Source organism: Eleutherodactylus coqui, chromosome 4 (genome assembly GCF_035609145.1).
Source record: "Eleutherodactylus coqui strain aEleCoq1 chromosome 4, aEleCoq1.hap1, whole genome shotgun sequence".
NCBI lineage: Eukaryota > Metazoa > Chordata > Amphibia > Anura > Eleutherodactylidae > Eleutherodactylus > Eleutherodactylus coqui.
Genome location: NC_089840.1, coordinates 271,314,342 through 271,336,281, shown reverse-complemented (window position 1 = coordinate 271,336,281; position 21,940 = coordinate 271,314,342). Strand labels below are relative to the sequence as shown.

Sequence of the window (21,940 nt, the reverse complement as noted above, 5' to 3'; positions counted from 1 at the left end):
TGCTTCCCCTTACTTAGTTGGCTGCGGGAGAGGAGTCCCGGGACTTAGCTTGATTTCATTATCGAGCTGTCACGTGACACGGCTCCTGGTTGCCGCCCACGGCCCGTTCTTTGCTTCATGGAACGCAGCGCTGCGTGTCATTCACGCAGCACGACCCCACGTGGGGAGTCATGTGACGGGGCACAACACTCGGCCGCTGCCTTCGGTAAACCACCGAGGTATGGAACGCAGCGCTGCGTGCCTTCTGTACAACGTAGCTCCTGACTGGGGGTCAAGGGACGTAATCCTGTACGCCGGCCCCCAGTTACGTCATCATCCACGGCCCAAGATGGCGCCGGACACCGGAACGTGGTACAACACCGGTGACCTTTCAGGGTAAAGTATGCAATGATTTGTGGTGCTATATATACCTGGCTTGATGTGTGTTTGTATATGCTTGAGAAAGACGTCTAGTACGTCGAAACGCGTCGCATATTTCACTTTGCAAGTATATCTCTACTTGTTTTATTTATTTTATATAAGGCTTTGTACCTTAATTTACTATACCTATTAAATGATTTTTATTATGAATTATCATTGATCGCTGCGAATTCTTTTTTAAAGAAGAATTGGTTTTTGCTCCATATAAAGCAGCGCAGGAACCCCATTTTTCTCTTCATCTTCATTTCTGTGTGACCCGACCTCTTAGGAGGATCGGATTTCTCTGGGCAGTACCTGCAGCTCTCCATTGTACTATAATTCGGTGGATTTTTCTGTGATAGCAAAAAAGAAAAATGCTATATGCCTGCTTGGATACTAGGTGCTGACATGCTCACCCTAGGGTGTCATGTCTGGCGCCAGGTGAGTGAATAGAAGTTACCAACTCACATTTGAAAAGTGTTTGGCGCTCTTCCTGATTTCTTTTCTTTTATAAAGCCATCCTCCCACTGTAATAGCAATCTATGCAGATCACGGCATCTAAAGGGCTCACAGAGGGAGCACTTCTGTGAAGTCATCGAACCCCCGCGATATAATAGCGAAGAGCAAAAGGGTTGCCAAGGCAAACAGGAAGACAGCTACAGGCATCCTGCTTTGCCATTGCCCATGGTCGCTATTACAAGCAATGCTTTATCATAGTACAAATATATTATAGTATATTATATATTATAGTAAAATCCCCTACAGGGATATAAAATGTGTAAAAAATAATAATACAAATAGTGTAAAAAATAAAAAAACATTGTTGTGGTGCTTTTTTCCCTATTAGTATAAAAAAATTAAAATCCCACATTTTTTATATCATCGTATCCATAACGACTTGTACACGTAATTGAACACACATTTTATCCTGTATGGCAAAAAGCGTAAAAAAAAACTAAAGCAAAATGCTTATTTTTTTATTTTGTTTCCTAAAAAAACTCGATAAAAGTGTTTTAAAAAAAACATATGTACCTCAAAATGGTACCCATAAAAACTACAGCTCATCAAAAAAAGCAAGCTCTCACAAAGCTCTGTCCATGGAAAACTAAAAAAATTATTAGACTTTGAATGCAGCGATTTAGAAAAAAAAACAATTTAAAAAAAAGGGTTTTCTTGTGAAAAAGTGGAAAAAAATAAGAAGAATTTTGGTATCGTTGTAATTGTACCAACTTGCAGAAAAAATGTATTCTGTCGTTTATGCTGCATGATTAACGCTGTAAAAAAATCCCCCCAAAACAAAGGCAAAATTGATGTTTTCTCTCCCTGCTATCATAAAAAAATTTAAGTTTTACAATGGCACCAATAAAAACTACAGTTCACCACACAAAAAACAAGCCCTCATACGGCCATGTTGACTGAAAAATAAAAAAGTTATGGCTTTTGAAAAGTGAAGATCAAAATCCCCCCCAAATTATTGCGTCCCTATTAAAGATGAGCGAGCACACTCGGATACAGCAGTTACTCGAGCGAGCATCACTCTTCTCAAGTAATCCAAGTGTGCTTGGGGGGGGGGGGGCGGCGGGGAGTGGGGGTAAGCGAGGGGTAGCAGGGGGGGGGGGAGGGAAGAGAGAGATGTCTCTCTCTTCCCCCCCCCCCCCCCCCCCGCACTACCGGCTGTCGCTCACCCCTGCCGCCTCCCCTGAGCACGCTCGGACCAGTAAGCAGTTACTCGAGAAGTGCGATGCTTGCTCGAGTAACTGCTGTATCCGAGCGTGCTTGCTCATCTTTAGTCCCTATGCCCAAAATAGACCACGTCCTTAATGGGTTAAGGGTTATAATTGTCTGTCTTGTTTGGTTAACTGACTCTTTCTTATCATTATGATGGCATTGTGCTCTGTCCTGAAGAGCAAAACAGTCCAATCCTGCCCTAGAGGGTGTTGCAATGCAGTCTGCTCCTACTCTGGTTATATAGAATCAGAGGGTTTGAAAGTAATCTACAAAAGTTGAGACACCAGTAGGAATAGTTTACATCCAATTTTAAACCATAATTTGTTTTCTGTGCTGCACCTTTGAATCATTTCAGGTTACTTGCCGGGTTTGATTGTCAATGTCAAAAATAACTGGAAAAATTGAGGGGTTTTAAAACTTTTGACTTACAGTAGGTCAATAATGTCCTACTTCCAGAGAACTCCTTTAGATGTCTAGATGAGTGTTCTCCCACAGAGTCGTGTTATACTACGACTTGGATGCAACAATATAAAAAATATCTATAAGCAAAATACGGATTGCAGAAAGAAAAAACTTACAAAGGTGACACTTTCTCGGTCCATGGTGTTGGACGTACATTCCACTACAATCTGATCCCCCTGAACAAAGAAGACAAATCATGTTATCATCTTAAACAAATATTTACTTCCAGCACAGATAGAAAATAGAGGGCTCCCTGTTATGGTGAGTGGGCTTTGCTACACAGGACACGCTGGCTGTCAAAACTGACCACTCCAAGTCAAGGTAAAACTTGTGAGGTATATTCAAAGCCACGGCAGACCATTCAAGTTGAGTACAAAAATGAACAGAGACAAGGGAAAGGGAATTAGAGAAGTAAATATCTAGAAACCAATGGGACAGACTCCACAGCAAATGGTTAACTCTCATTATGCTATCCCTAACCAGTTCTGCCTAACAGCTGTGCATCTACCCTGAAAAGGGCGACACAGTGATTGGAACTTAGTAGAATAGTCTATGCATTCCTAGATGGAAAAATGTCACAAGAGAATACTAGGGAGCACAACTAGCCAAGGAAGATAGAGAATGCTGAACAGTCAGGCACTAACAGTAAGAGAAACCAAGAACAAGGCTCACAGAAGCAGGTAGTCAAAGGTCAGAAATGTCTAGGGCAAACTCCACTCAGATGGACTAGTAGACAAAAGTATAGCCAGTGTTCACTGAAAGGAGATGCTGGTATAAAATCCTAAACCACACACTGATAGGTTGACTTGGCTGAAAGACAGCCCATCTGGCCTATGAGTGTAATAACGAATGGAAAACCTTCTCCCTTGGCACTCAGCATCAAAATTTAAAAGTGAACACATGTGCTTCATATGTCCCAACTGAGATGCCATTACGTCACACACATGTGCCTGATCATCTACACAGAGACCGATGCCATGTCTCCAGTCCCATTCCTCTGGAGAAAGAAGCACTGTGCAAGTTTTCCTGCCCAGTATATGGAGTCCATTCTCTGGTAGTAACATATTTGACCTATTTTGTGCTTTATTTTAATGTCCACCTGGTTTCATTATCTATCTATCTATCTATCTATCTATCGACCTACCTACCTATCTGTTTGTCTATCTGTCTCATATCTATCTATATAATCTTACCATTTTTATTGTAACAGCTCTTGGTAAATTTCTGACTTGTTGAAAATTGAAATCATACGTTTTGTCTTCCCCGAGGCTTCCTATTAAAGTGCCGTTCCTGTGGAGAGATAACTGCAGTTTTAAATAACTAGATGATGTTAGATGATAGATATCAGAAACTACCTTTCAGAAAACTTGCCCATCTATCCTTCCAAATACCATCTGAAAGTTTTTGGCCTCTTAGAGCCCTACAATCATGAGTGCAGTATGAGCTCCCTATGGATTATATAATGGCAGCGATGGAAAGCCATAATGAAGGCTTTATAGTTAATCTAACTTTCCAAAAGCAGTTGTTGGGAAGAAGGGATTTATATTCACTGGAGATTTATATTCTAGTTGGAAATACATTCTTAAAATAAAACCGGAAGATAAGTGGAAGCATTGATCATGCTGCTCTTACCTGTAGTGCATTAGCCGCAATCCATGAGCAGTGAGATGTCCATGCAATAGAAATGTTTGAACAGTAAGGTCAGGAATGGGCTCACCCAATATCTAAAGAAGAACAGGAAGTGCCTTCAGAGGAGACTTTAGTTACTCTTTCGAGAAAGAGAAGACCTTTTTAGACCATGGTGTGTGTTTTTTAGTAAGACGTGCTATGCAGAGCCACAAATTCTTCACCTCGAGGAAAGACTCAGCCCCCCCCCACACACACACACCTGCCCTTTAACTACATACCCTAGTTAAAGCATACTGCCTTGTTGGTGCCCCCTTTAGTATTCAGAACTTTTCCTGCTATCTACAGTATGTTCTAGGTGTCTGAAGAAGAGAATAACCTGAGAATGGTTGTTCTAGATATCTAAGATATACATGGATATGGAATCTAATTAACATTTAAGCCTATGATGACATCTAGTGGTTAGTGGCCAAATATCTCGAAGCATTGCAGGAAGCTTTAGATCAGAGGCTTTCATTGGACATGTCAAATCCTACATAGACAACAGATGATGTTGACCAATGGGTAGTGACATCAAATATCTATAGTTCTGCTCTCAAAAGTTTGGTCACTTACATCCTCCATCAAATGAGTGTTGCAAAGTCCATAACTTCGAAATGCTTCAGAGCCAGGAGGAATAAAATGTATGGGAAATGTAAATATCCCAATCATTACGGTGGCACAGTCATAAGGACGCAAGTCTGGGGTGTAAGTGATCCTTATTCCGGAACTATCTTTCAGTCCTGAAAGTCAAAGATAAAGAACATCTGCTCAAAAGCAAAAACTTATCTGGGTAAAGAATCAGCACTGACTCCAGCTATATGTTGGCCCCAATGAGTCAGAGTCACAGTAGTCCCCATATCTATTGTAGCTGTAGCCTTGACAAGCATTGAGTGTGATTATCTGGATCACCATAGACCCCTGTGCCCAGTGGGCCCCGAAACTGACAAAAGCTCCTTATATTGTAGGCACCAGTTGCCATAGAAAACCTGTTCCATTACAGGGACATTTGATGGGGTGACAGAGGAAGCTGCCTCTGTCTGTGTAATGCAATAAAAGCTGCAGCCACTATTTAGCGTTAAAGTAGTAAAATGGCCAAGATTGGAGCTACCTCCAATCCTGCCCTTGCAGAAGAGTATTAGCTGTTAAGATCATGAGCTAGCACCATCCCCACATTATGTTACAAAAGTACAGCATTCTGTATAAAGTCCTATTCACCAGCACCATACATCTATGGGGCAGGTTAAAGAATCAAAGGGATATGCTCTGTTATATTTAGTGCAGGGCTAAAGGGGACGAAGCATGAATTGAATTCTTATACCATGCTCCGCCCCTGAGGATCATCGCACGGTGTATCTGTGTTCCCCATAGTTTTTCTTTAATGTTCAGCTGATCAAAATAAAAATTACTGAGGATAGATTGACAAATTTTGCTTCAGACCTTATTTCAGCCCTTTGGGCGGCAGTTTTATGACCATACATCCTGTTAGTATCTTAGGAAAATATACTTGAGATAAAGTACACAATCTTTATTACCTTCTTTATTTTCAAAGTTGCTGTAATGGATTTCAAGTCTAGCGTAAAGGGGATCACCTTCTGAACCCACAGAATTCCCGCAATTCAGTGGATAATCAAATGGCTGCGAAGAAAGAGAATGAGAAAAAAATATGTTAGTCTCCTCCACTGTCGAGAATCCACATGGCAGGTCATTTAGGTTCCTCCTATGGTGCTATATGTTTCCATGTGCAGCCATGCAGTCTCTGGCAGGTACCATAATTTAGCCCTTCAGGTCTTGACCAGTTTTAGACTTCAGGAGACAAAAATGGTATTTTTTTCATTTTTGCCTTCCCACATTCTGACTGCCACAACCTCTTTAGTTTTAGGCAGAGTGTTCATTGTCTTGTGTTGATATGTGATTCTGATCTTAATGTTACTCCCTATATTCAATCACTTGCTCTTTCATGTCACCTGCGCCTCAAAAGCAATTACAGAATCCACCCTTTGTTATAGTGGAAACTTTTAGTTGCCCTGATCCATTTTGGCCTTGACCAATATTTACCCATCTTCCCTCACTAAACTCTTCCTTCTCCAATCTATCCTGAATGCAGCAGCCATACTCATTCTTCTGTCCCTGTGCAAGTCACTACTCTGATGCCTCTACACTGTGCCCAGTCACTACACTGGTTGCCTGTCCATTATGAAATGTAATATATACTCATCGAACTCATCCATAAAGCTCTCCTGAGTGCTGCACCACCTAATATATCTCCTCTCTCATCGTTAATCTTCCACCTTACTTCTGTTCTCTGTTCTACTAATGATCTGAAACTAAGTTAATTCACTATCCAAACCCCCTACTCTCAAGAGACTTAGGAGACTATTAAACTCTGGTGGGTTTACATATTAGTATGGGATTGTAGTGTTTCAGACTGTTTGCAACATCTAAAGATAAAGTGCCCTCCTATGGAGAGAAAGGGTGTAAACCAAGCACAGTAATTCACTTGCGCATGGCAAAAATTGTGTTGCCTCCGTTTACTCACTGACATGCTATTACAACACCCTGTAATCCCACATCACAGTTTTTGAGTAGATGATGGTATATCCACCACTGAGGAATTCTGCTACATACTCACCTCCCCTCCTACAGCCCAACCAAGTGTAGCCGACATACACTGGGAAAATCGTGGATCACTGCCATAGCAATCTCCAATATCTGATGTGGGGATGACGTTGTTTCCACAAATATATACCAGGATGTGGTGCACTATGCCAATGGTATCAGGGTCATACATTGGCTCGTACTGTATTAAATAGGAAAATAGAAGCATTTATGTAAAGTTGTGACAGAAAAGAAGGTACGAGAATCTCTGGAAGATTAATGACCATGAAAATTAAATGAGGTTGAGATGCATTTGAGAGAAACTTTGAAAACCATCAACAAGCTACTACAGGGAGACTCAAAAATCCAGGCCACACACAGTGTTTTCTGAAATAAGTGATATAAGTAGAAGATTTAGTTGAACACTTAGATGGGTGGGGGAAAACTTTTTAGTACTATGATGGTGTCTGTCAGCCATCTTTGTGGTAGCGCTCTTAGGTTCAGCCAAAAAAACATCAATGGAAATGAGGTCATAGGATACATTTAATTTGTTTTGTTCATTTTCAGTTTTTATTCCTTACATTCAAAAATGTATAACTTTTTCATTCTTCCATTTACACAACTACATGAGGACTTTTTTGCGGGACCATTTGTAACTGGAGTTGAATGGAAAAAAAGGCAACTCTGCCACTTTGTTTCTACGGTGTGCACAATGGGGCAAAAATGACATGATACCTTGGGCTCATTTTTTGTGGGACGTCTTGTAGTTTCTATTTGTACCATTTTGGAGTTCATGTGAATTTTTGATTGCTTTCCATTAATTTTTTTCTTGGAGACGAGGTGACCGAAAATGCTGAATTCTGGGGTTGTTTATTTTTTGTCTGACGACGGTCACCTTACAGAATTAATAATGTGTTAGCTTGATAGATCAGACTTTTATGAATGCAGCAATATCAAATATGCTTTTATTTTTATTAGTATAGGAAAAGGGTTTTTTTTTATTTTACTTCCTGTCATATGGGACAGAGGGGCTTTTTAGAGCGAAGAAGTGACAAAAACTTGGACCTTCTGCTGTCTCTGCTTCTCCCATAAAAAGGTGGAACAACTATGAATACTGGTATTACTATGACTCTGTGTAAAATAGCTATGCATTTTGTGAACTAGACTGGTTCTGCAGAAGGTCCCAGTTTTGGTCATTTGTTTTCATGTTCTTATGCAAGCAGATAACAGAATCTTGGGATGGACCCAAGGCAACAACTTTTCCTTTTCTACATGCCTATTGGAACGTTGTGCTCCGAGCGCAATATTTGCAGGTTAGCTTTACCATAAATACTATAAACAGTACACTCTATTTTTGTGAGATGTTGCCCTAGGATGTGGTTTAAGGTACTGAGCCTGGATACAACTGTAATGTCTGCACTACATTACTTATATACCTGGTTATAATGAAAATCTTATATTGTATTGTAGGGCTTACCCTTATAATATGATGTTTTGTCGACACTCTGGGCATTTCGAAGAACGTACAGGCATAAGTCGTATCTTCATCCGGAATAAGAAACTGGTAGAAGGGTGAAAACAAAAACATATTCAGAGTATGAGGCTGAAGCAAGTGTTGATGTTAAACGTCATGTCTTACAAAATGGTCTCAGGAAGGACAATACTACAAAAATCAAGTTGTGTTCAAATCTTCTAATAGGTGAGAAAAGAAGCAACCAAAAATTGTCATTGTCTCAAGAAAAGTTTCCCTTAACAAACTGATATAATTAATGATGCCAGCAGTATCTCCTACAGCTTCATCTAAGTTAAATGCAATGTTGATATGAGAAGGCAACTATCAAAGTACACCCAGCCTTTGTTTTTCAAATCAATTCAGATTGCCTTAGACCAATAATACATTTGGTGTTAGTAGCAAATATTCAAACAGGAACTTTGAAAGCTGGAGAAGGGTTCCATCTGAATAGTAGTTGAACATGGGTAAGTCGGTCCTGAGAGATAGGCGAACACCGTTCAGAGGGGACAGGCGTTGGCCTCTGTCGCCCTCAGCTGACTGAAAGAGAGTCTGGTTCATATCCCCGAACCCGGAGAGGCAGAGATGGGCGGCTGTCACTGGGTGTCCAGTGCGACGACGCAACCGATGCCAGAGAAGCCGGCAGAAGCCCCAGGGAAAGTTCTCTTTTCTTTGTAAAGGGCAGGGCACCCTGGAATGGGTTTGCCTCGAAAGAGGAGCCAGCGTAGTCTGGGATGATTTAGTGAATCCTGCACTGAGCAGGGGGTTGGACTATATGACTCTTGAGGTGTCTTCCAACTCTACCATTCTATGATTTCGCATGGGCTGGGAATTTCTATTGTGGTCTCCAAATTTTAGCTTTGTAGCATCATAATACTAAAGGCAAGACATGCTTGGACTTTAAGAGTTCCACATGATCTAAGAATATTTAGTGTCATCTACGAATATTTTATAATACAGCATGTATAGTCATTATGATGTAATTGTTCCCAGCAAGAGAAACCAAGTAATCTTGTAGGTATGTTACCTTTTAATGGGTAACAAAAATACATGATGTTAATGTGAGCTTTTGGACTTACTCTGAGTCCTTCATCAAAGCATAATGAAATGGATCTAAAGAGGCATGCATATTTATACACAAATACTTATGACAAGGCACAGTGAAGGTTTTATGGTCTCTGTATTAATGTTAGGGGTGTGGTGGTGGTGGTGGTGGTGGGGGGGGGGGGTTCAGTTCACAAGGCCAGCAGTGTTATCTGTGCTATAGATTTCTCATACTTCCCAGTGACACATGAATCTTCGCGAATAATTTAGCCCTCCATTAAAGTGTCAAAGGTTGTTATGAATTTATATTCCCAAATTCTTCTATGGCTTTGTGACTTGAAATTGCCTTTAAGTATAATAACTTCCATATCTTCTAGGTTGTGTCTGTATCTGGAGAAATGCTCGACCACAAGTAATTCTGTCTTTCTGTTTAATTGTGTGGCAATGAGACCTCATCCTCACTTTAAGTTTTTGTCCTGTTTCTCCAACTTAAAGGCCACCAACAGGACATTTACTGCTCAGGATCAGGTACACAACATCAGACATGAAACAAATAATTGTCCCCGGGGTCTTATAGTCCTGTTGTGTGTTGCGGATTTGTATCCTGTCCATGATCAGTATATGTGAGCAGGTCTTGCAGCTCCTTACATTGCAGCGATAAGTTCCTTTTTGTGTGTCAGAGGGCAATGCACTCCTGATTATAAAGTTCCTTAAGAAGTGGAGGGTCCTGGAATATGGTTTTCAGACGGTCATCTTAGTGTAGGGTATGAGTTTCTTTGCATTTTTCCTTAGTACCTCCAGCTGTGGATTGTAGGTCAATACTAGAGGTACATGATTTTTCCCTTCCTTCTGTGTGTATTGGAGTACTTGATTACTGGGTATCCTGGTGGCTCTGCTGATTTGGTCATCAATTGAAGTGGGATGGTAGCCCTGATTAAAAAATGTCCTTTTAAGATGGTATAAATGTTCTTTTCTGTCCGTTGGATTGGAGCAGATCCAGTTGTATCTGATGTAGGCTGTAGACAGTGGACTTTTTGATGTGTTTAGGAATGGAACTTTCCCATCACAGGTATGTAGGCTAATCAATCGGTTTTCAGTACAGGGATGTCTGTATTGAGTTGTTTGAAATTTTTATGGTGGTGTCCAAAAAGTTGATTTCAGTATACAAGTAGCTTAATGTCTGGTTTATGGTAGGGTGGAATGCATTGAATCTCTCATGGAATTTTATCAGTTCTTGTTTGGTGTTGGTCCAGATGATTATGATGTCATCAATGTAGCGGAAGTAGGCCAATGGTTTGTTGGGGCAGGTGGCCAAAAAGTCACTCTCCAGTGTTGCAAGGTTGGCATATTGCAGTGCCATTTTACTGCCCATGGCAGTCCCGGTGAGTTGCATGAATATCTCTTTGCCAAAGGAGAGATAATTGTGTGTGAGGATGAATCTTGTGAGTTGTAACATGGATTCAGAGGCAGCCCCATTGGCCTCAAGGTGTGCCTGGCAGGTGGTCAGTCCATCTTCATGTGGGATGTTGGAATATAAGTATTCTACATCCATGGTGGCCAGGATGGTGTCATCGGGGAGGAGACCTACAGTTGACAGTTTGTTCAGTAGGTCCATGGTGTCTTGCAAATGGCTGGTTGTGTTTCTCACCAGTGGTTTAGGACCCCTTCTACCCATCCTTAGATTCCTTTAGTGAGGGTTCCCACACCTGAGATAATTGGCCTCCCTGGGTTGCCAGCTTTATGTAGTTTTGGTAGCATGTAGAACGTTTCAACCCTGGTGTTCTTCAATATCAAGTTCAAAAGTTTTGTGGAGCCTACAGACAGCCTTCTGATGACCTTTTTCAATTTCTCCACATATTTTTGAGTCGGGTCTTGATCCATTTTGCTGCAGTATCCAGTGTTCGTCAGCTGTCTGTCTGCTTCTTTCATGTATTCATGAGGACTATAACACCACCTTTATCTGCAGGCTTAATGGTGATCTCCTTGTTGCTCTTAAGCGCACAGTATGATGGAACGCATCTAACTATGATGGCTATGAATAATTTTTTCGAGATTGGGACAAATCAAGAAGGAATCTCTTTAAGATGTATACACTCTTTGTTTACATCTGGGGAAATTGAGATGTTTCATCTGTGGCGATATCATGTCACATGACCTTGGTGAGAAATGTATAATTTTTTCACAGGGCAAAAAATAAGTATAGATCATGATGTTTTCCTCTTTTGTGACCAATTCATCAAATGCCATGTTCACTGTCATTTTGTACAAGTGATACTATTGCTATGTGACCCATTGGTTGTCTGCATCCAATAACCTTCAACATATCACATCTACTATTTTAACCATACTACATTATATTTTTTTCTTTTAAGCATGGTGGCTCAGTGGCTAGTCATGCAGCATGAGAGTTGTGGTTTCCAATCTGAATATCTACATAGAGTTTGTACACCAAATAGCCACTTTATTAGAGAAAAACATACATTTCAGTAGATGTTGTAGTTGTATTGCAGGAATATCGGCTCCTGCAGACAGGAAGCTTCTTGTAGAGCCACAAATTAGATGGAGGTGCTGACATGTTCTGACCAGCTGACAGGAAGGGATCATCGAGTCATGCTGATTGTGCCGAATTCTGACCTCCCATCAACATGTTGTAACAGAAGTTTGGTCTCATCTGACCAGGAGATGTTTTTCCGCTGCTTAGTGTTATGATTAGAGATGAGCGAACGTACTCGTCCGAGCTTGATACTCGTTCGAGTATTAGCGTGTTCGAGATGCTCGTTACTCGTGACGAGTACCACGCGATGTTCGAATTACTTTCACTTTCATCTCTGAGACGTTAGCGCGCTTTTCTGGCCAATAGAAAGACAGGGAAGGCATTACAACTTCCCCCTGCGACGTTCAAGCCCTATACCACCCCCCTGCAGTGAGTGGCTGGCGAGATCAGGTGTCACCCGAGTATAAAAATCGGCCCCTCCCGCGGCTCGCCACAGATTTGTTCTGACATAGAGGAGGGAAAGTGCTGTTGGTGCCGGAGCTGCTATAGGGAGAGTGTTAGGAGCATTTTTGGCTTCAAGAACCCCAACGGTCCTTCTTAGGGCCACATCTAACCGTGTGCAGTACTGTGGAGGCTGCTTTTTGCAGTGTTGCACTTTTTTTTTTTTTGTATAACGGCCGTGCAGAGCATTGCGCCCTGCAGTAATTATACATACTCCAGGGCCAGTAGTGGTGGTGAGGCAGGGCAGAAGACATATATTGTGAGGCAGGGACAGAAGACATATATTGTGAGGCAGGGACAGAAGACATATATTTATTGAATATAGGCAGTGGGCCTTTCCAAAAACATTGGGGAAAAAAATCTATTTGGGCTGCCTGTAACTGTCCTCAGTTTTCTGGGTCTGTGCTGGGTGTTGTTGTCCTCCTAATTCATACGCAGCCAGCTAAGTGTTACAGCAGGCTTGCGCAAAATTATTTCCTGGCTCTGTGTTAGCTGTTACATCACATTCCAGTCCACAGTGCAACAGTCTGCAGTTATTTTACATACTCCAGGGCCAGTAGTGGTGACGCAGGGACAGAAAACATATACAATGTATATAGGCAGTGGGCCTTTCCAAAAACATTTGGGGAAAAAAATCTATTTGGGCTGCCTGTGACTGTCCTCAGTGTTCTGGGTCTGTGCTGGGTGTAGTTGTCCTCCTAATTCATACGCAGCCAGCTAAGTGTTACAGCAGGCTTGCGCAAAATTATTTCCTGGCTCTGTGTTGGCTGTTACATCACATTCCAGTCCACAGTGCAACAGTCTGCAGTTATTTTACATACTCCAGGGCCAGTAGTGGTGACGCAGGGACAGAAGACATATACAGTGTATATAGGCAGTGGGCCTTTCCAAAAACATTTGGGGAAAAAAATCTATTTGGGCTGCCTGTGACTGTTCTCAGTGTTCTGGGTCTGTGCTGGGTATAGTTGTCCTCCTAATTCATACGCAGCCAGCTAAGTGTTACAGCAGGCTTGCGCAAAATTATTTCCTGGCTCTGTGTTAGCTGTTACATCACATTCCAGTCCACAGTGCAACAGTCTGCAGTTATTTTACATACTCCAGGGCCAGTAGTGGTGACGCAGGGACAGAAAACATATACAATGTATATAGGCAGTGGGCCTTTCCAAAAACATTTGGGGAAAAAAATCTATTTGGGCTGTCTGTGACTGTCCTCAGTGTTCTGGGTCTGTGCTGGGTGTAGTTGTCCTCCTAATTCATACGCAGCCAGCTAAGTGTTACAGCAGGCTTGCACAAAATTATTTCCTGGCGTTCCGTAAGCGAAGTCAGCCTCCAACCACAGGCCAATAAGCGGCACATTTAATTACAGCGTTCTGTTTCTGCACTACTGGTAATACACCATGCTGAGGGGTAGGGGTAGGCCTAGAGGACGTGGACGCGGGCGAGGATGCGGAGGCCCAAGTCAGGGTGTGGGCACAGGCCGAGCTCCTGATCCAGGTGTATCGCAGCCGACTGCTGCTGGATTAGGAGAGAGGCACGTTTCTGGCGTCCCCACATTCATCTCACAATTAATGGGTCCACGCGGTAGACCTTTATTAGAAAATGAGCAGTGTGAGCAGGTCCTGTCGTGGATGGCAGAAAGTGCATCCAGCAATCTATCGACCACCCAGAGTTCTGCGCTGTCCACTGCTGCAACTCTGAATCCTCTGGCTGCTGCTCCTCCTTCCTCCCAGCCTCCTCACTGCATTACAATGACACATTCTGAGGAGCAGGCAGACTCCCAGGAACTGTTCCCGGGCCCCTGCCCAGAATGGGCAGCAAGGGTTCCGAATCCTCTCCCACTGGAGGAGTTTGCCGTGACCGATGCCCAACCTTTGGAAAGTTCCCAGGGTCCGGGGGATGAGGCTGGGGACTTCCGGCAACTGTCTCAAGACCTTTCAGTGGGTGAGGAGGACGATGACGATGAGACACAGTTGTCTATCAGTGAGGTAGTAGTAAGGGCAGTAAGTCCGAGGGAGGAGCGCACAGAGGATTCGGAGGAAGAGCAGCAGGACGATGAGGTGACTGACCCCACCTGGTTTGCTACGCCTACTGAGGACAGGTCTTCAGAGGGGGAGGCAAGGGCAGCAGCAGGGCAGGTTGCAAGAGGCAGTGCGGTGTCCAGGGGTAGAGGCAGGGCCAGACCGAATAATCCACCAACTGTTTCCCAAAGCGCCCCCTCGCGCCATGCCACCCTGCAGAGGCCGAGGTGCTCAAAGGTCTGGCAGTTTTTCACTGAGAGTGCAGACGACCGACGAACAGTGGTGTGCAACCTTTGTCGCGCCAAGATCAGCCGGGGAGCCACCACCACCAGCCTCACCACCACCAGCATGCGCAGACATATGATGGCCAAGCACCCCACAAGGTGGGACGAAGGCCGTTCACCTCCTCCGGTTTGCACCGCTGCCTCTCCCCCTGTGCCCCAACCTGCCACTGAGATCCAACCCCCCTCTCAGGGCACAGGCACTACCATCTCCTGGCCTGCACCCACACCCTCACCTCCGCTGTCCTCGGCCCCATCCACCAATGTCTGTCAGCGCACCGTCCAGCCATCGCTAGCGCAAGTGTTGGAGCGCAAGCGCAAGTACGCCGCCACGCACCCGCACGCTCAAGCGTTAAACGTGCACATAGCCAAATTTATCAGCCTGGAGATGCTGCCGTATAGGGTTGTGGAAACGGAGGCTTTCAAAAGTATGATGGCGGCGGCGGCCCCGCGCTACTCAGTTCCCAGTCGCCACTACTTTTCCTGATGTGCCGTCCCAGCCCTGCACGACCACGTCTCCCGCAACATTGTACGCGCCCTCACCAACGCGGTTACTGCCAAGGTCCACTTAACAACGGACACATGGACAAGCACAAGGGGGCAGGGCCACTATATCTCCCTGACGGCACATTGGGTGAATTTAGTGGAGGCTGGGACAGAGTCAGAGCCTGGGACCGCTCACGTCCTACCCACCCCCAGAATTGCGGGCCCCAGCTCGGTGGTGGTATCTGCGGCGGTGTATGCTTCCTCCACTAAACCACCCTCCTCCTATGCAACCTCTGTCTCACAATCAAGATGTGTCAGCACCAGCACCTCGCCAGCAGTCGGTGTCGCGTGGCACGGCAGCACAGCGGTGGGCAAGCGTCAGCAGGCCGTGCTGAAACTACTCAGCTTAGGAGATAAGAGGCACACGGCCCACGAACTGCTGCAGGGTCTGACAGAGCAGACCGACCGCTGGCTTGCGCCGCTGAGCCTCCAACCGGGCATGGTCGTGTGTGACAACGGCCGTAACCTGGTGGCGGCTCTGCAGCTCGGCAGCTTCACGCACGTGCCATGCCTGGCCCACGTCTTTAATTTGGTGGTTCAGCGCTTTCTGAAAAGCTACCCACGCTTGTCAGACCTGCTCGGAAAGGTGCGCCAGCTCTGCGCACATTTCCGCAAGTCCCACACGGACGCTGCCACCCTGCGCACCCTGCAACATCGGTTTCATCTGACAGTGCACCGACTGCTGTGCGAGGTGCCCACACGGTGGAACTCTACGCTCCACATGTTGGCCAGGCTCTATGAGCAGCGTAGAGCTATAGTGGAATACCAACTCCAACATGGGCGGCGCAGTGGGAGTCAGCCTCCTCAATTCTTTACAGAAGAGTGGGCCTGGTTGGCAGACATCTGCCAGGTCCTTGGAAACTTTGAGGAGTCTACCCAGATGGTGAGCGGCGATGCTGCAATCATTAGCGTCACCATTCCTCTGCTATGCCTCTTGAGAAGTTCCCTGCAAAGCATAAAGGCAGACGCTTTGCGCTCGGAAACAGAGGCGGGGGAAGACAGTATGTCGCTGGATAGTCAGAGCACCCTCCTGTCTATATCTCAGCGCGTTGAGGAGGAGGAGGAGGAGCATGAGGAGGATGAGGAGGAGGGGGAAGAGACAGCTTGGCCCACTGCTGAGGGTACCCATGCTGCTTGCCTGTCATCCTTTCAGCGTGTATGGCCTGAGGAGGAGGAGGAGGATCCTGAAAGTGATCTTCCTAGTGAGGACAGCCATGTGTTGTGTACAGGTACCCTGGCACACATGGCTGACTTCATGTTAGGATGCCTTTCTCGTGACCCTCGCGTTACACGCATTCTGTCCACTACGGATTACTGGGTGTACACACTGCTCGACCCACGGTATAAGGAGAACCTTTCCACTCTCATACCCGAAGAGGAAAGGGGTTCGAGAGTGATGCTATACCACAGGACCCTGGCGGACAAACTGATGGTAAAATTCCCATCCGACAGCGCTAGTGGCCGAAGGCGCAATTCCGAGGGCCAGGTAGCAGGGGAGGCGCAGAGATCAGGCAGCATGTACAGCACAGGCAGGGGAACACTCTCTAAGGCCTTTGACAGCTTTCTGGCTCCCCAGCAAGACTGTGTCACCGCTCCCCAGTCAAGGCTGAGTCGGCGGGAGCACTGTAAAAGGATGGTGAGGGAGTACGTAGCCGATCGCACGACCGTCCTCCGTGACGCCTCTGCCCCCTACAACTACTGGGTGTCGAAGCTGGACACATGGCCTGAACTCGCGCTGTATGCCCTGGAGGTGCTTGCTTGTCCTGCGGCTAGCGTCTTGTCAGAGAGGGTGTTTAGTGCGGCTGGGGGAATCATCACAGATAAGCGTACCCGCCTGTCAACCGACAGTGCCGACAGGCTTACACTCATCAAGATGAACAAAGCCTGGATTTCCCCAGACTTCTCTTCTCCACCAGCAGACAGCAGCGATACCTAAACAATACGTAGGCTGCACCCACGGATGGAAGCATTGTTCTCTATCACCATCAAAAACGTGGACCTTTTAGCTTCATCAATCTGTGTATAATATTCCTCCTCCTCCTCCTGAAACCTGACGTAATCACGCCGAACGGGCAATTTTTCTTAGGCCCACAAGGCTCAGTTATATAATTTTTGTAAACAATTTCTATACGTTTCAATGATCATTAAAGCGTTGAAACTTTCACATGAACCAATTTTTATTTTAACTCGGCTGCCTCCAGGCCTAGTTACCAATTAAGCCACATTAACCAAGGCGATTAATGGGTTTCACCTGCCCTCTTGGTTGGGCATGGGCAATTTTTCTGACGTACATTAGTACTGTTGGTACACCAATTTTTTGGGGGCCCTCGCCTACAGTGTAATCCTATTAATTTTTAGCCCACCTGCATTACAGCTGACGTTACATCAGCTGTGTTGGGCACTGCAATGGGATATATTTATGTACCGCCGCTGGGTTCCAGGGAGCCACCCATGCTGTGGGTCCACAGGGAGTTGTAACTGCATGTGTCTACTTCTAAAGAACCCCAGTCTGACTGGAGCATGCAGTGTGGGCAGAAGCCCACCTGCATTTAATCGGACGTTACCTCAGCTGTGATGGGCACTGCAATGGGATACATTTATGTACAGCCGGTGGGTTCCAGGGAGCCACCCATGCTGTGGGTGAACACGGAATTCCCATTGCGGAGTTGTACCTGCCTGTGACTATTTATAAAAAACCGCGGTCTAACTGGGGCATGCAGACACCTTGACAGAATGAATAGTGTGTGGCACATAGGTTCCCCATTGCTATGCCCACGTGTGCAGCTCCTGATGGAGGTGGCACAGGATTGGATTTCTCATTGCTTCTGTACAGCATTGTGGGCTGTCGCCCCGCCCCTTTTAAGGAGGGTCGCTGCCTAGCCGTGCCAACCCTCTGCAGTGTGTGCCTGCGGTTCCTCCTCATGGCAGACGCACTTATATATAGACATGAGTGTGGTGTGGCATGAGGGCAGCTGAAGGCTGCGCAGGGACAGTTTGGTGTGCGCTGTGGACACTGGGTCTTGCGGGGGGGCGGGGGGGGGTTGGGCAGCATGTAACCCAGGAGAAGTGGCAGCGGAGTGTCATGCAGGCAGTGATTGTGCTTTGTTGGAGGTAGTGTGGTGCTTAGCTAAGGTATGCATTGCTAATGAGGGCTTTTCAGAAGTAAAAGTTGTTGGGAGGGGGGGGCCCACTCTTGCTGGTATTGTGGCTTAATAGTGGGACCTGGGAACTTGAGATGCAGCCCAACATGTAGCCCCTCGCCTGCCCTATCCGTTGCTGTGTCGTTCCCATCACTTTCTTGAATTGCCCAGATTTTCACAAATGAAAACCTTAGCGAGCATCGGCGATATACAAAAATGCTCGGGTCGCCCATTGACTTCAATGGGGTTCGTTACTCAAAACGAACCCTCGAGCATCGCGATAATTTCGTCCCGAGTAACGAGCACCCGAGCATTTTGGTGCTCGCTCATCTCTAGTTATGATGTTTTTGCTCTTTTGCCTCCTGTATATAGTGAAATGGACCATGCTGGTATAACCCGGGTGCCTTCTGAGATATGGGTCTGCCTGTGAGATGATAGATAGATCATGTGTGTATTTATTTTTTTACTGGTGGAGGGGGGGGGGGGTGATGAGTTTTGGAGCTCATTCTCCTAATCTTTTCAGATTTTAGGAACATACCTAGCTGCAAATGCCTCATGGCTGGGCCTTCTAAGAGTCCTGATGGTGCTACAGAAAGTTCCGAGCAGACCACAGTCAGCAGTCATCAAGCGCGGTAAAGAGAGAGGAAGGCGGCCATAAGTTTTTGCACCCGCGCCAGCTGAGCCTTTAGCTACGCCCCTAACAGTGAGTAATGACAATCATGTACAGCACTGCAGAATCATTATATCTGTAAGTATTAGGAAGTCAGTTTATGCAGTAAAAACAACATTTCTGGTCCTTACATCATTCATTTTGAAATCGTAGATTAGCGTGCTTTCAGGGAATATCGGGTGGTACAGAACTTCCAGGAAGAAGATGGGTTTTCGAAATGTGTGGTCGTCCTTTAGCTCCGGTTGTTCTCCATCCGCGGTGATGACCGTCACTCTTATCGTGTCATTCTAGACAGAATACAACCAGACTGTGAATTATAAGGAAACACAATATCTTACCGGACATCACTGCTCACTTATAAAGGTGAAGGCCAGGCAAACATAGCAGAATTACCAATGAAGATCAATCACAGTCAGGTTCTTCTAGGGCACTTCAGAAACTGCTGGGCAAGACTGCACATTCTGCCATGAGTCATTCAACTGCAGTGGCCTAATATTGGGGCACTACCCAATCACAGTATCCTTAGACCAGTGCGTACATCTACAGCATCTTAATGATAGCATCATATAATTACCCCATAATAGTCAGTGTCCCCATGAGAGAGAAATTCAACCACAGTATAACATAGAAAGTAATTCAGAGTAAATAATGTTTGTACATAGTAATTCCACCAGCAGCATAGTAACTCAGGGTCAGTACAGGATCAGTAATGAATGTACGCAGTGACTCCACCAGCAGAATAGTGAGTGCAGCTGTGGAGTATAATACAGGATGTAACTCAGGATCAGTACAGGATAAGTAATGTATATACACAGTGACTCCAGCAGCAGAATAGTGAGTGCAGCCCTGGAGTAGGTGTTGTGTGTTGGAGCTCCTCAGAGAACCGGGTTGTGGTTGCAGTCCCAGCTGGAAGCCTGTTTTGGATCCAGGATCAGTAGATGTATCTGGGCTTCTTGTTCTATTGAGTCCAGCAACCCCCCCCCCCCCCGACTCCGGTCAGAGGGGGGAAGTGCTCAGAAGGCAGCGACAACTCCATCAGCGGCGCTGGCGGCGTACGTGGTGTCAGCAGCAACAACTAAGAAAGCCGAAGCAGCTGGTAAAGCTATGAAGAGAGAGGGTCCGGGTCGCAGGCGCAGTGACATGGCCCAGCAGGTTGGTGCAGCCGCATCTGACAGTGCCGGAAGTGAGATGATGACCCGCAGTCAAACTCACAGCCAAATGCTCGGCAAAGGAGGTAAGCTGCAATGGAGCGACTGGTGGAAAGGGGAGTCTGTGGTAGAGCTGGCCTTCCATCTGGCAACGAACATGGCAGAGTATGAACGTGCGGGGAGAGAAATCCTCCTGCAGAAGAAGCTGCGGTCGGCTAGGTCGCTGAAGGACCAGACCGCCTCTAAAGGAAAAAAAGATGCAGTCAGCAAGACCATAGAGGACTACAAGGACTGTATACAAAGCTGCAAGGAACAGAGGAACAGGATTCTGAAAAAATTAATAAACAGTGACAGATTCTCCAAAATGGTGTCAGGACGCAGTGGTCATAAGGAGGCTGATCACTCCAGCGATGGGGACAGCAGTGGTGACAGTTCTGATGACGACGCCTACAAGGATAGTCTGAGGGAGCTGCCTGTCTTCTCAGGAGAGCAGACCCAGAGTGGCACTACAACCACCAGCAGCCTCTGGCCGGAGCAGGTAGCACTGCCTCCAACCTCCGGGGATTCAGATCCAGAGGAAGATAAAAGCGATGGGGGCGCTTTGATAATGTAGCAGATACGGCTGATGGAATCCCCTCCTAATATGAGCAGCCTTTAGTTTGGTGGTGATTTACCATAGGAGGATGTAAAGATCAAGGCGAAAAAAGGGAAAAAAAAGAACCTGGTATAGGAAAAATATGTGTATGTGACGGGGGGCGCTGGTTTGGCTGCAAAGTTGGATCAGGGCACCCCCACCCTGAAAACCCTGGTTTCTGACTCTGCAGTGGGCTTTGAACATGGGAACAGGGATAAAGGAGTTAAACTGGTCGGGTCCTCTGTCCCTGTTTTGGTTGGTGCAGTGACAGAAACAACCAGCACAGGACAAGGCAAGGTGGCAAAAGATTATGGCAGTGGCGGAACTGCCAGCAGCAGTAGGGCCAGTGATGCGGAGGGTGCTGTGGGGTCGGGATCGGGGGTCCCCTGTGTGACAGGTCGGTCTGCAGGGGTCCCAGTCTAGGTCCCAGGCACCCAGTGATGTGGAGGCTTCTGGCAAAAGTAAAGAAAAAAGCAAAAATGAAAATATTAAAAGTCCCATGATACAGAGTGCTGACCATGGGGGGGGGGGGGGGGCTTATTACGGTGGTTGCAGCTGCACAAGATGGTGCAGCGGTGCCACCCCCCAGGTCTAACAAGGCCAAAACAAAACCTGCTTGTAACCCCAAGTCTGGTCCAGATGGTGTCGGTGTAAAAGGTGTGGATGTTTCTGGTGCGGCCCGTGTGTATGATGCTCCGACGCACTTGGAGGCACGAGCTGCAGTTAGTGTTCCCATCACAGGGGCACCTACTGTACAAATAGACACGGGTTCTGCGGATAGTCAGGGTGTATCACAGGTTCCAGTCGCCCCTCCGACGGCAACAACAGCTGGTAGGAGTTATGCCAGTGTTGCCGCTGGAGAGGAGGGGTCCTCCTTGTCTCCAGGCTCTAGAGAGGGCGTCTTGCAACAGCACCACCTAGGGGCTCTACGGAAAGGGGAGAGTTCAATCACAGTTGGAGGAAGAAAGGTGAACCTATCTCTTTGGACAGAGAGACACGGCTTAGGGGCCTTCCGAGAGCAAAGGATGGAAACCGTATTGTCCCTACCGACACCTGGGCAGGAGATAGGTCGTATGAATGTGGTCCGTCTTTGCTGGAAAGG

General features: G+C 46.1%; 1 protein-coding gene across 1 annotated transcript; it reads right to left on the bottom strand.

Annotated features, from left to right (window-relative positions):
- Window positions 1-563: 563 nt before the first annotated feature.
- Window positions 564-20,349, bottom strand: LOC136626692 (DBH-like monooxygenase protein 2). The gene is made up of 10 exons (XM_066601710.1): window positions 20,269-20,349; window positions 19,188-19,343; window positions 8,330-8,413; window positions 6,887-7,054; window positions 5,790-5,892; window positions 4,831-4,997; window positions 4,222-4,313; window positions 3,783-3,879; window positions 2,706-2,765; window positions 564-752 (listed from the first exon to the last, which is right to left on the bottom strand). The coding sequence occupies exons 1-10, from the start codon at window positions 20,347-20,349 to the stop codon at window positions 564-566; spliced, it is 1,197 nt and encodes a 398-aa protein (XP_066457807.1).
- Window positions 20,350-21,940: the final 1,591 nt, after the last annotated feature.